Source organism: Aplidium turbinatum, chromosome 1 (genome assembly GCF_918807975.1).
Source record: "Aplidium turbinatum chromosome 1, kaAplTurb1.1, whole genome shotgun sequence".
Taxonomy (NCBI): domain Eukaryota; kingdom Metazoa; phylum Chordata; class Ascidiacea; order Aplousobranchia; family Polyclinidae; genus Aplidium; species Aplidium turbinatum.
The window spans coordinates 8,985,220-8,999,287 of NC_137472.1; the positions used below are offsets into that span (position 1 = coordinate 8,985,220).

At 37.5% G+C, this 14,068-nt stretch overlaps 1 protein-coding gene across 1 annotated transcript in view; it reads right to left on the minus strand.

The window, feature by feature from the left end:
* Positions 1 to 5,562, minus strand: part of LOC145780702 (uncharacterized) — a 51,619-nt gene extending 46,057 nt beyond the window's left edge. Inside the window, exon 1 of the mRNA XM_082592324.1 lies at positions 5,359 to 5,562. Coding sequence (XP_082448450.1) covers positions 5,359 to 5,499 — 141 coding nt within the window. The 5' untranslated portion in view covers positions 5,500 to 5,562. The remainder of the gene's footprint in view (positions 1 to 5,358) is intronic.
* Between the last annotated feature and the right edge of the window lie 8,506 nt (positions 5,563 to 14,068).

Consider the following 14,068-nt stretch of genomic DNA (forward strand, 5'->3'; position numbering starts at 1 on the left):
TTTAATTTGATCACTCGCAGTATTTTTCATCGCATTATTGCTTGCTCGGATATTGGGAAACACCCATGACGCAGCAGAGTACTCTTTTGTTCAGTTTCCTTTTGTGCCTATTGCTTTACTTTTCATCGACTATTGCGGAGATGTCGCCGGCTGGACTTTGTTTTCTGGTGTAATTGCATTACTCTCAAGTGATTATTCCTTTCACCGTTGTGAAATTATTCAACTAGTTGTTTATTATGAAGAAAAAATACATCAGTTCATAGAACAGAATAATTTCTAAGCAATTATAGGACACTAAACAAAGTACACGTAAGTTTAGTTTGAAAATATTAAACTGTATTATTTTCTGACGCTTGTACTAACATTACCAGCAACACAAAACCCTATTGTTTTGTTGACTATATGTTACAAAATATGTTTTCGAACACAACAAAATATTTCTGAAACTGCTTGCAACATTACATCAAAATGATATCACACTGACTGAACGCGCATGATGCGGTTCGAATTTTATACACCGGATGGAAGCCATTTCAGAAAAAAAACATTTAGGGTGAAATCTTTTTATTCTTGCAATTGTGGTTATATTGTAGGTGAGTGCAGAATCTACCTAATATTGTAATAGAGTGATTTAGGGATTAATGATTTCCGTCAGGCTGCAATCGACTGCCGAGAAATAATATAAGTTAGTTTAAGTTCAATAAAAAGCCAAATACAACTAGGGAATCACTATACATACGTTAGCTATCATTATGCTGAAGTACCGTTTAATTTTCTTCAAAATCTGTCAATGTGGTGCCTATTGCGTAAAACATTCACGCTTTCGAAAAATGCCAGAACTACAGTAGCTTAGGTGATAAACAAAATTAATTTATCGCCTTATTTTTATTATTTGTACGATTTGTCTTTTTTTTGTGTAATGTCTTAGAAAGTTCCATCTTACTTATTCGCGAGAGACTAAATTTGTATTTACAACATTTTCTGGCAAATTATATTTTGTTTCAAATATTTATAGCTTACGAAAGTAATGATAGCTTTCGTTTCGACTAACAACAAAAATAGTTGGCACAAACAAACACAACTATTTTGAAGAATAAAAAATAAAATAGACAGCTGTCCTTGAAATGCGTTGCTCAAACGCACTCCGAAAGCTGAACGAGCGCCGCTTGATCTTGTGCATGTAGTTATTTTAATCAAAAAGTTAGGTGCCTAACTGATTATGAACGCCTAATTAATACTGCTGGATACATAATTATGCAAAGCTACATTATATTGTAAATTTCAAAGCTTTTTTACCTTTTGCTGTAATTTAATCCATGAACTATGCTGGTTAATTGACTAGGAAATCTTTGTGTTTTTGCAAATTTTTCCGCAAATATATTCGTATATTTTTATATTTTTTAATTTTATTTATATTCGTGTATTTGTAATTTCATTAACAACACAGAAAAATGTGTTGTACTGTAACTGAAATGTACAGGCTGACATGCAGCGGCTTGTCTTTGTCTTTCTGCGGTGCACAACATCTCTTCCAATTGTAACTAGAAAATCACCTCTGCTGCCTTTAGCCATTCCGATAACTTTGGCTATTATAAGTAAACTCAAGCAAATTTCTTATAACAAACTGAAAAATGCTGCAAACTTGCACTTTTTTCTGATGCGACCTAATACGACTGCAGCGAATAACCGAATTCAATTGATAATTGCTCTGACATTAGCTTTTTTCATAACTTACAAGCGAGATCAATTTCCTGGTAAACACCTGCAGAACAACGTTATCCTCTTCTATCGTTCTAAGTATGAAGAAAAAATATTTATAAGACAAATGAATCCTTGGACCAAACAGAAGTTTCAGGAACAGCGTTTTAACCAATCAAAAGTTGTGGTAGCCACTTTAACAAGTAGAAATTCTGCCAATGCGAATGACTACAATGCAACCGCCAACCAATCAGAACATGTTATAAGAGGCTACCGTCCAATTGTGACCCTTCTAGCACTCAGCCAGAGCGTTAATGTTTGTTTTGAACTTTATTTGGTAATTACAGAAGAAGAAAGAGCAATAGCAGTTGTGGGAATCGAACCCGGGTCAATGAAATAACTACTTTCTAGCCCTAACCTCTGAGACAATCAGCTGACAGAAAATCCATCACTTGGTTTGCTTTGTATCATCTTCTTTTCGCTTTTATTCACGTCATAGAAAACGTAGCTTATGATTGGTTGGCGGTGCATTCTAGTCAATTGCAGTGGCAGAATTTTTCCTGGTTAAAGTAACTACCGAGTGCTAGAAGGGCCACAATAGCCTCTTATAACATGTTCTGATTGGTTGGCGGTTGCATTGTAATAATTCGCAGTGGCAGAAATTCTTCTTGTTAAAGTGGCTTCCAAAAAGTTGCAGGTCAACCAGAGAAAACAATGCTGATGTAAAGTAAATTAAGTCAGCGTTCGTCGTCCACAGTTTGGCGTAGAACCGTAGAGGGTTAAGCAGTGGTAGTTGTTTGGATGACTTGTGTTCGATTCTCACCCAAACTTTAACTTTTTTCTTCTGTAATTATCAAACAAAGTAGAATCAACTCCCCGGGTGAATGCTAGAAAAGTCACAATTGGAAGGTAGTCACTTAAACATGTTCTGATTGGTTGGCGGTATCATAGGGTCTTGCAGGAATTTGTCACGTTAAAGTAGCTACTGTCGTTCTACGTGTAAAATTTTTTTAGTAGTTTTAGGGTTAAAAGCTTTATAAAACGGCACAACAGATTGTTTACCAGCAACGTTTGGAAAGTCTCAACCAGTACGGATTAAAAGTTATTCAATATTAAAATTGATCGATATCGAAATTTCACACATCAAGCACTAAAATATGTTAATCAATCCTTGTAAGTTACACTTTATTAACCCTTAGAAGGTTGTGCTCCAGGAGTCTTGCTTAGTTTGGGGAGGAGGGGCTGTCGATTCTTCTTATGCTTTAACCCTTTGAAGGTTGGGGGGGGGGCTGTCAATTCAACTTTTTTGTATCAACATTTGTATCTCTAAAACCACTGAGGCTGCGACTATGAGACTTCTTGACTTTTCCTAACTTTTATTCACCTCTATTGAGCTGAAATTTTGAGCGAATAAAGATTATAAATTGAGAGATATAAGGCATTTCTCAGCACATCCTCTGAAATATTTCATATTCTATTGAACAAAATTTTCCCACCAGCTGGATGAAAGTAATTAATTTGGCCTCGTTAAACAAATGGTTCGTTAATCAAATGATTCAAATTGAGATTATGTAAAAAAAATTTAATCACAACATTGCAATGCATGTTTTTCATTACTCTACCAAAAAATACCAAATAACCCAAACGTCATAAGTCACCTCAACATCTCAACGTATGTGAGCAGTTCTAAAACTCACATAGTTTTAATTTTCGGATATGCTCAACGTGAATATTTTTACAAAGTGAATCCTAAGTTTTGGAACCGTGCTTTAACCCTTTGAAGGTTGGGGGGTGCTGTCAATTCAACTTTTTTGTATCAAAAGTTGTATCTCTAAAACCACTGAGGCTGCGACTACGAGATTTATTGACTTTTCCTAACTTTTATTCACCTCTATTGAGCTGAAATTTTGAGCGAATAAAGGTTATAAATTGAGAGATATAAGGCATTTCTCAGCACATCCTCTGAAATATTGCATATTCTATTGTTCAAAATTTTCCCACCAGCTGGATGAAAGTAATTAATTTGGCCCATGTCTCGTTAATCAAATGATTTAAATTGAGATTATGTCAAAAAAATTTAATCACATCATTGCAATGCATGTTTTGCATTACTCTATCAAAAAATACCAAATAATTCAAACGTCATAAGTCACATCAACATTTCAACGTATATAAGCAGTTCTAAAATTCACATAGTTTTAATTTTCGGATATGCTCAGCGTGAATAGTTTTACAAAGTGAATCCCAAATTTTGAAACCGTGTCATAAAAAATAACAGAGATATCACTCCTAAAGCATAAGAAGAATCGACAGCCCCCCCCCAAACTGAGCAAGACTCCAGGAGCCCAACCACCTAAGGGTTAAAAAATAACAGAGATATCACTCCTAAAGCATAAGAAGAATCGACAGCCCCCCCCCAAACTGAGCAAGACTCCAGAGAGCCCAACCGCCTAAGGGTTAAGAGTGATATCTCTGTTATTTTTTAGGGCATGGTTTCAAAATTTGGTATTCACTTTGTAAAGTTATTCACGCTGAGCATATCCGAAAATTAAAACTATGTGAATTTTAGAACTGCTCATATACGTTGAAATGTTGAGGTCACTTATGATTGTAATTGTAGCGTGAGTTTACACATTATTTTTCGGTAGAGTAATGAAGAACATGCATTGCAATGTTGAGATTAAAATTTTTTTACATAATTTTACATACAGCCAATTCCCTTAACGCTGTGAAACAGTTTATTATAATATTATGCAGCATTCATTGCAGTAATTTGTTTGTTTGCAGAACTGAAGATGCTCATTACTATGTAGCAAAATATCTATTCTTTTCTATTGTTCTATTCTTTTCTATGTATTTCTATTATTCTATTGTTGTTCATATCTATTTTTTTCTTTTTTAATGTGACATCGAATAGTTGTTCTATGTAGCAAAATATATATTCTTTTTAAACATGAGGCTGGTTAAACTTTATTTTAATTCTCAACTTATTTCGCTCTGAAACAGTTAGGGTTAACGAGACATGGGCCAAATTAATTACTTTCATCTAGCTGGTGGGAAAATTTTGAAAAATAGAATATGAAGCATTTCAGAGGATGTGCTGAGAAATGCCTTATATCTCTCAATTTATAACCTTTATTCGCTCAAAATTTCAGCTCAATAGAGGTAAATAAAAGTTTAGAAAAGGCAAGAAATCTCGTAGTCGCAGCCTCAGTGATTTTATAGATACAACTGTTGATACAAAAAAGTAGAATTGACAGCTCCCCTCAACCTTCAAAGGGAGCAGTAGCAAAAGTTTTTGTGCTATGAAACATTTCTTTATGTCTGCTTTTTTTCTTTTTTAATGTGACATCGAATAGTTGTTCTATTGCATTTGAGTGAAAATTAAAAAGTAGCAGTAGCATACATTCAGGATAAACTTTTACAGCCATGTTGCACGTAAACTGAATACAGGGTTTTTGTGTTATTATTTTGTGGCTAAACATCTATTCATAACATGTCTATGTGGTATCACGTTGTTAACTTTTCAGGTCAATAACGTTATAACAGTGCACCTGATACTCTTTTACAGAACAATCAGTACTGTAGTTGGAAATATTCGAGGTACGTAGGCTAGTAGTAGTATATGGACTATGGAGATCAAGCATTTTTAATTCTCACCTGAAATCCACAAAGAACTTCTGTTACAACTACAATGCAAAAGATCAGTATAATTGCGTATTTGTGTTTGTACATAAAATCTTGAATATTTTGTAGAATTCTCTTTGAAATCAAACTGACTTTGACTTGAGTTTGTTCCATTTTGTCAGACGAATTATTTTTCCTTTTGTTCAAGTATACATGCTTTAATGTTAAATCTACACATTTTTCTAAATAAAAAAACAAGTTGGTTACATACTGCTTCGCATTTTTAACCGTCTTCATTAAAACCAAGAGTTTGGTAACTTCCTGATGACGTATTTAATCTGTTTTAACCCTAGAACTCCCAAAGGGGTCAATTGACCCTTTTTGCTTTGTTTTTTCTCAAATAAACTAAACATACATAACATAGCAAGTTGATATTTTTTGACTGCTTCTTATTTTGGTTATTGATCCCCAATTGACCCCCACAACTACTTCCTTGCATAAAAGCTCCTAAAAACAAAGTTACGCAATAAATACCGCTAATACTTGCTCAGTGGTATTATTCAGCCAGTGATAATATTTCGATCTGATATTGAGCTTCCTGTAGCACTTTCAGCAAGCAATTGCAAATGTTCCTGGACTGCACTGGAAGACTACTAAAGAGCAGCCGGTATTTGGTTTCATCATCCCTGACGCGCAGACCTTCCATTCCGTTAGGTGGTTTGAAGATGGTGCAGTCATTGATGATGTGATCTGCGGTCTGTTCTTCGGCACCGCATTCACAGGAGGAGGAAGAAGCCATTTCCCATTGATGCATGGTAGAGCGGAAAATCCGGCGCTCGTACGAAGACGGTTGAGGCGCACCCATGCCTGTCTTTGTCATGTCAGGCCGATGAAGCATGTGTCGGCGTCGGGGATGAACGAATAGAGTCTGGTGGTCCTTGACTTCCATTCAGAATTTCATTTATGGTCCGCCCAAGTAGCCGCAGAGATGTCTTGTTCATCAGCTTTGTTGATCAGAACGTGAACGGCTGGCACAAATGGGTGTCTTGATTTCAGTCGACGGAGTGCTTGTTTGGGAGAGCAGAGATCTTGTGGTGGAGAAGATGGTTAGGCTCCGGTTCCCGTCGACAGAGGGACAGATTGGCTTCTTTGCTACTAAGCTCAGCAGGTTGGATGCCCGCGAGAATGGGGAGATTGTCCAATGGTGTGGGACGCATGCATTCGGTCACTGTGCGAAGAAGCTGTTTATGGCTGTGTCGATGTTATGGCAGTAAGTACTGCGGCATCAAACAGGTGCATAGTACTCTCCAGAAGAGTAGACAAGAGCTAAGGCTGCTGTACGCAAAGTGTCAGCCCTTGCCCTCCAGCTAGAGCGTGCCAGGGATGTCAGTTTCTTGCGCAGTGACATCAAATGGTGGTGGTTTGTGAGCGATCTGTTCAGTGTCACCCCAAGATACCTTGGTTCGGAGCAGAAGGACAAAGATTTTCCGTTGTTTTGAACATGTAACTCACCACCTTTCCCAATTGTGTAGGTGGAAAACTGCTGCCACAGTTTTGGATCCGCTGAGTTTCAGTCGCCAGTTCTGGAGATAAGTTGAGAGAGTTTTCATGTCCTGGCTCAAGGTGTCTTCTAGATTTTAACCACGACTTTGTGAAGTGGAGAATTGCCAGGTCATCTGCATAAGCGCATTTTGCGGAGACAGTGGTTGACAGGTTGTAGCTGTAGATGTTGAAAAAGAGTGGAGCCAGGACCGATCCCTGTTGGACGCCGTTTTTCAGACGTCTCAGTCTCAAACCTCTTTTGAATCAGATATCAAACAGTAGTTCTGACTAAAGTGTTAATTGAATATTTTTTGATCACCTAAATGAATTAGTTTATTTTCAACTGATTTCAGATACATTTAAATTAGAATTACTTCAACAGCAAAGTGTCCAGGAAATTGTTTTCAAGCATTGTTAAGTGCTAGGGTCAATAGACCCCTTTGATAGTTTTTGAATAAAAAATATCCGGTATTTCTAGGGTTAAGGTGTATCTGTGTAATTAATGTATTTTTAGCGATAACTTCGATTTTTTTCCAATCCAAGCCATAGCTTAGAGATAGACGACTTACTTTAGACTCACTAAACAGAAAAAAAAACTAAGTTACAGGTCAACCTTCATGTACGTCATCAAATGTGTTGCGAAGACAAGTCATGTGCTCCTTACAAGTTTCAAGCTGGCGTCCTTTGGAGCATGACGTGGCACCGCAACGTCCAAGTTTATTCCGATAATATTGTATTGTTTGATGATGTTGTAACGTTAAGGTAGGTACAATATAAAGCACAAAAACAGCAGGACGATGTGCAGCATTAATTTGCAAAGCTAGGATATATACTAGCAACGAAAGTACAGCATCCTTGTACACGTCAGTCAAAGCTTTACATCTGGAACCTATGGGATGCCATTTGCACAGTATTGAAAATTTTAAACGACATAAATGAACAATTTTTTTTCATTTTATTTTTTTTTTGAAATCATTACTACCCCAGGAGAGCTTTAGAAAAATTTTCCCGCCCTAAATAAAAATTTGGGAATGAAAGGGTTAAATTTCTGACGCTCTTCTGCAAACCTACAAGTTGCAACTAAAGTTTCGAGCTTGAATTCTGTACAAGTGCAGACTCCAAACGCGCAAGAAGCATCCACGTCAATATTGAAACACTACATGGTTTGTTAACATAACTTTACCAACAACAAACTAAAAGATGACTTTCTCCCAGTTATCAATTTCCTAACAATTAATAATAATAAAGTTATAATTCAGATTATTATTCGTATAAGCAAAGCAGGAATAACCTAATAAATCTTTGTCAGTCCGAGGAAAATGCTTTAAAACCAACCAACCATTGTTATCTGTCATTACATCGTCAACTAGGTTCATGGTTGTTGATGAAATTTTCAGGCTCGATTGTTTTTTGACATCATTTAGAGCAAATTTTTCATATTATTGTACGCGATATTTCGTGATCACAAATTCTTCGTGTGACACCTTTCCGTTGTGGTGGCTTTGTGATCTCACATTGAAAGGCTGTAAAAGTTGTTCAGATTGGCGATTGCAGTTCAATATGTGACTGCTGTGCATGGACAGGTTTTTACACATTTTGTCTGCTAAGGGCAATAAGCTACCGGTATATGCAGTTTCACACTGACTTTGAAAAAAGTAAACTTTCCCTTTTTTTTTCCTTATTCAAAATGCCATTTTATAGTGACATTCAATCTCTAAGTTAGGTTGCTGTGTTAGCATCATTTTATTGGTTTTGGAGATGTTATTAACTATCTATCTCATAAGCACAACAAACAATCTACAGTACTATTCTCCACATGCAATAAAGCTGAAATGCAAGGTCAGAAGCTGTAAATACAATTTTTAAAGTTTTTGTTTTGAAACGGTTAAGCTTTTTTCCAACAATCTGCTGCATTTGTGATGAAAGATCGTTGCTCTGTCACAAAGCGTTACAAAATATTTTTCTTTGATGCAGGATGCCGTATGCCCCAAAAGGCTGATAACCACTGACAAAGCTAAATGATCACTCAGAGTTCAGAGTTATTTTTGGAAGATGTAGGCTGTCATTTTCTGTTTTTAATATTTAGTTTGTTAAGTAGGGTAAACTGGGGTAAAAGCTCACTCGGAGTAAACACACCTATCCCCCGTTTTTTTTTTCTAAAAACTTTGGTGCAATAACTTTGTACTGCAGCCACGACACGGTATGCATTGTGGATATGTTTTGCACGTAAAAGGATCGGAAAGTATCAAGTAATAGTGCTGCTGCAAGAAGTTTTCAATTTTTCAAGAATATGTTATAGAATTTAAGAATCAATTTTTTACTACTGTACTGATTAAAAAACTACAAAATTAAAAAGTGTTCTGGGTGAGTTGCAGATCATTGTGCATAACAGAAACTGCAAGAGTCAAATTGACAGATTTCACAAAGACGTAGAACAACAGTAGAAAATAGAAAATGGATACTTATGGGGTAAGAAACCTACCATTCATCTGGGTAAAAAGCATACTGTGGGCTCTACCAGAGAGAACACTTATTTAACCTTTGTCAGACTGCATATTTTTACACCGCTAACAGGCGGCATGGGTACAATTGTACCCACGTACATTTTCCATTGAAATTTCCAGGTTAGTTAAATTTTTTGTACGGTATGCCGTATTTATTGGTCAGAGCGTTTAAATACTGTGCTCTAGGGAAGTATAGCACGTGTTGCTGCACCAGTTCTCTCTCCATTCCCCTTTTATTTTTATCACCCTTTCTGCCCCTGCGATCAGCTATCGTCATCCCAGTCGTTCCACTTCGTTTCCTCTCCCTTCGTCTCTTGCCTTAGATAAGACAAGGCACGTGCAGTATTAGAGTTTTTGATTATATTTGAGAAGGACTAGTAGGAATTGGTAAGTTTTCTGCCGGAATTGGTTAGGTGTAAACTGTAGATTGAAAATTGGTTGTACTGTAGGCTATAAGTTTTGGAAGGTTGGTGAAGAAATCATGAGTGATGGTGATGCCGAATCTAGCATTTACGATAATCGAAGAACACGACGATTGAGGTCAGTATCATTTTGTGTCCAGCTTATAGCCTACTTTTGTAGTGCCGGTATTTCACAAAGAAACATTATACACATTTATTTACTTTTTTGCTGCCTTTCAGATATACGGTCGATGAAATGAGGCGTATGATTGAAGAATCTGATTCTGAATATGAGGAAGGCGCATATGTTGCATCTGACGATGAAAACTACATACCAGAAGCAGATGATGGCATTGAAGAAGCGTCCGACATTGAAGAAGAAATGGTGGTAGAACAGGAAGAAGAATACGACTCAGACGAGAGTGTTGAAGATGTCCCTGCCATGTCTCAACATGTTGATAGCATTTGGATTGCTAAGGATGAAACCGAATGGCATAGAGATCCGCTGCCAACTGCCCAAACAAGATCTCGTAACATCCTACGACAAAGAGGTGGGCCTGCAGCAACCAGCAATCTATTTACAGAAAAAGAGCTGTTCAAATCCATCATGAGTCCAGAGATGTGTGACATCATACTAAGAGAAACAAATCGAAAGGCTAGAAGAGTTTATGAAGCTTTCAACAACAATCTCGCAGAAAGATTTCGTAATGCTTCTGAACGGCCACCACTAAGAACATTCGAGCCCTTTACTGAAGTTGAGCTCAGTGCATTTATTGGCATCCTTATTGCTGCTGGTGTACACAGGAATAACAAAGAGAATCTGGAAGATATGTGGAAAGTAGATGCTTTGCCTCTTATACGTGCAGCTATGTCTCGTGACCGCTTCAAGTTGATGCTCAGATTTATCAGATTTGACAACGATAATACACGTGCAGAGCGTGTGCAAACAGATAAAGCTGCACCAATACGAGATCTGTGGCTAATGCTGAATAAAAATTTGGAGAGAGCCTACAAGCCACATCAATGTATCACGATAGATGAACAATTGTTTCCATTTCGAGGACATACAAAATTCACACAGTATATACCATCTAAACCAGCTAAATATGGTATCAAGGTTTTCTGGGCTTGTGATGCATCAAACGCCTACCCGCTGCATGGTCAGCTTTATACTGGAAAACCAATAGATGGTCCCCGACAAACAAATGTTGGTGAGCGAACAGTTTTGGACCTGGTCTGTTTGTATAAAGGCTCTGGAAGAAATGTCACCACCGATAATTTCTTCACAGGTATGCAGCTAGCTAAAGTATTGAACACCTGGGACATGACGTTAGTTGGAACAGTCAGAAAAAACAAGAGGTTTTTGCCAAGCAACATGCAGCCTGGCAAGGAAAGAGCACTTCACTCGACCAATTTCGCCTACCATCGAGATGCAACAGTCTGTTCATATGTGCCAAAGAAAAACAGATCAGTTGTGCTTCTATCATCCATGCACATGACCGGAGAAGTCGAAGCAACACAATCAAGCAAACCAGAGATCATCACGTACTGTAATAAAACCAAAGGGGTGGTGGACACAATGGACAAAATGCTGGGTGAATACACAGTAAAACGACGGACACTGCGTTGGCCTTTGGCGTTTTTCCATAACATGATCGACGTCACTGGCTTAGCGTCGTTTATCATCTACAGGGAACACAAGCCAGTGTTTAGGAAAAAGGACCAACGGAGAAAGTTCCTGAAAGATCTTGCGAAACAGCTATGTATGCCTTCAGTGGAAGCTCGCACTACCAACCGCATGATGATGAGAAACCGCTTCCTTCGAGCTGCAGTGGAAATGGTTCTAGGACGGCCCATTGCGACAACGCCAGAAGGGGCAGAAGCTAACCCCAAAGAACCCCATGGAAATCGAGGAGCTACACCGATTGTTGGCAGTTGCTATGTCTGCAGAGATCAGAAACAAAAACGACGTAAAACCAGGAAAGGCTGCGTGGCTTGCGTTCAGCCTGTGTGCGACGAACACTCCATAACAAAAACAAAGTGTATTACTTGTGACACTGACTAAACCCATCTCGACTAAGTTTTCTTTCATATTTCTGTGTCAAATAAATCATTTCTGTACTCTGTTTCATTCAACATTCAAAAAATTGTCTTTGTGTTATGTATACTGGCATTATTTAGATACACAATGTGCAAGGGTACAATTGTACCCATACCGCCTGTTAAGGGTGTAAAAACAACTCGACCCTAAATCTCGGTAACGTGTATAGATTTTTTGCCGACATTTAGTCTGCATAATCTAACACAGAAATGTAGAGATGTCAGGAAGTTTCAGGTCTCTCGGGTTTCTAGAAAAAAGACTGTCGTGTTTTAAAATTGGAATGGGTACAATTGTACCCATGCAGCCGGACGAAGGTTAAGGAAAATGTTAAATATTCATATGAGGTCGTCGACACGTGATTCAGACCTGGGGTAGATTCAGTAAGTATAGCATGTTGAAAGGGAAGATTTTAATAATAAACAATAGCGTTTTGGTTACATTAGATACTGGAAAGTTACATTAACCAAACCATGCAAATGCACTAACTAAGTCGCTTCAAAATGCCATTTTAAGTAACAATAAAGTAACTTTCCTGTATCTCAAAGTGTATCTCATATGTATCTGATAACTCTCATTGCGTCCAAACTACTGTAAACAATTTCAGATATGAATTATAGCTGCAATGACTGCTGCATGCTTCGACCCAGACAACAAAATCAGCCTTTTTTACATTGACTCAACGTCTCCAAACGTTAAATCAATAGAAAAATGACGTACTTTGCCGTTTAGGGAGACTTGGTGTAAACTCTTGCTGGCTCAAATGACATTAAACTATGTTGTGGCTTTATTTAACGGAATTAATTACAAAATTTATAAGACTTCTTTTGTAGATTAGGCTACTAACTGCTGGGAAGGAAGCTGTTAGTTTGCCTCTCGCACTCCGAGACAATTGTTGTGCACAGCAAAGCTGCCATACTCTGTTGATCATGCATGTCAAACGATTGAAATGTTTGTCCTTCTCAAAGGAACCTACCTGGCAAGGAAATCAGTAGCCTACCATTTTTAGTTTTTTTACCGTTGCAGATGTTGAATCAATGAAAAAAAACATGTTTTCTGGATGAGTAGCCAATATGTCTATCCTAAATATCAATTCACATCTGTTGGATGGTACATATATTCTTCTGATTTTAGAGTTTAGATACTTTCTTTAACAGTCAGTTCTATTGCTTTTAAATGTTGAGGGTAGGTTCATGGCAAAATACAAAAGTGTGGTGATGTCGAAAACCTTATGATTACAATTGTACAGTATCTATTTTGGCCGTGCTATCTAACGACATAAAACCTGCTTTGGAACCACAAATAGCTTTACACTTCCAACCCATGTGTTTGCAGACTTACACGTCTCACCAATAAGGTTGCAGACATGCTGGTTTGAAGTTAGTAACAATTTCATTAATAGAAGTATTCCACAAGCAATACGGAAATGTTTTCTGTGTATGAGGTGCTTCTAAAGGAAGATACTGCGAAAGGTGGGCATGAGTTAGTATTTTTTTATTGAAGTAGGCTTACTAAAGAAATAGTGTATGCGCTTTGTTTTAAGGAAACTGATTGACGAAAGCAATTAGGTCCTGAAATCATAAATCAAAAAAGAAATAAAGTTAAGCAACACTATTGGATTTGCTGAAAATTGAATGAGGCTGTTCACCAGGCATTAAATTAAATAATAGGAGATGTTCTACTGGTGCAAATTGAGCTAAACTATCACAAGATGTATACAGTGACAATTTGCTTTTATTCCGACGTTTCGTCAATCAGACACGACTGACTTCTTCAGGGGCTAGACCAGGTAGCGACTACCTGTCTAGCATGGCAAAACACAGGACCATGTTGTTGAAACCAACTAAACACGCAAAATGAAAATTCAACTCTAGACAAAATTATCGCGCGCAAAGTTTGAATTAAGTTAGAAAAAAAGAAAGATTTAAATTTTAACAATTAACAACTACAACGTCTACATCGGAGACCACAGGCCTGTCCGATCTCCACCGTGATGCAAGATACTGCTACTCATTAAGGACAACCAGTTCACTTGTCGAATCCACCTGTATCTAGATAGCAGAAAATGTTGACTCCATTGAGTTGCGTTGCCTGATTTGGTTCAATAAAAAATGCAAGCAAGCATAACAAGAGGAATATAAAACCCCCGATGACTTGCGCAACCGCAACCGGCATGGCTAATCAAGCATAGAAAAACA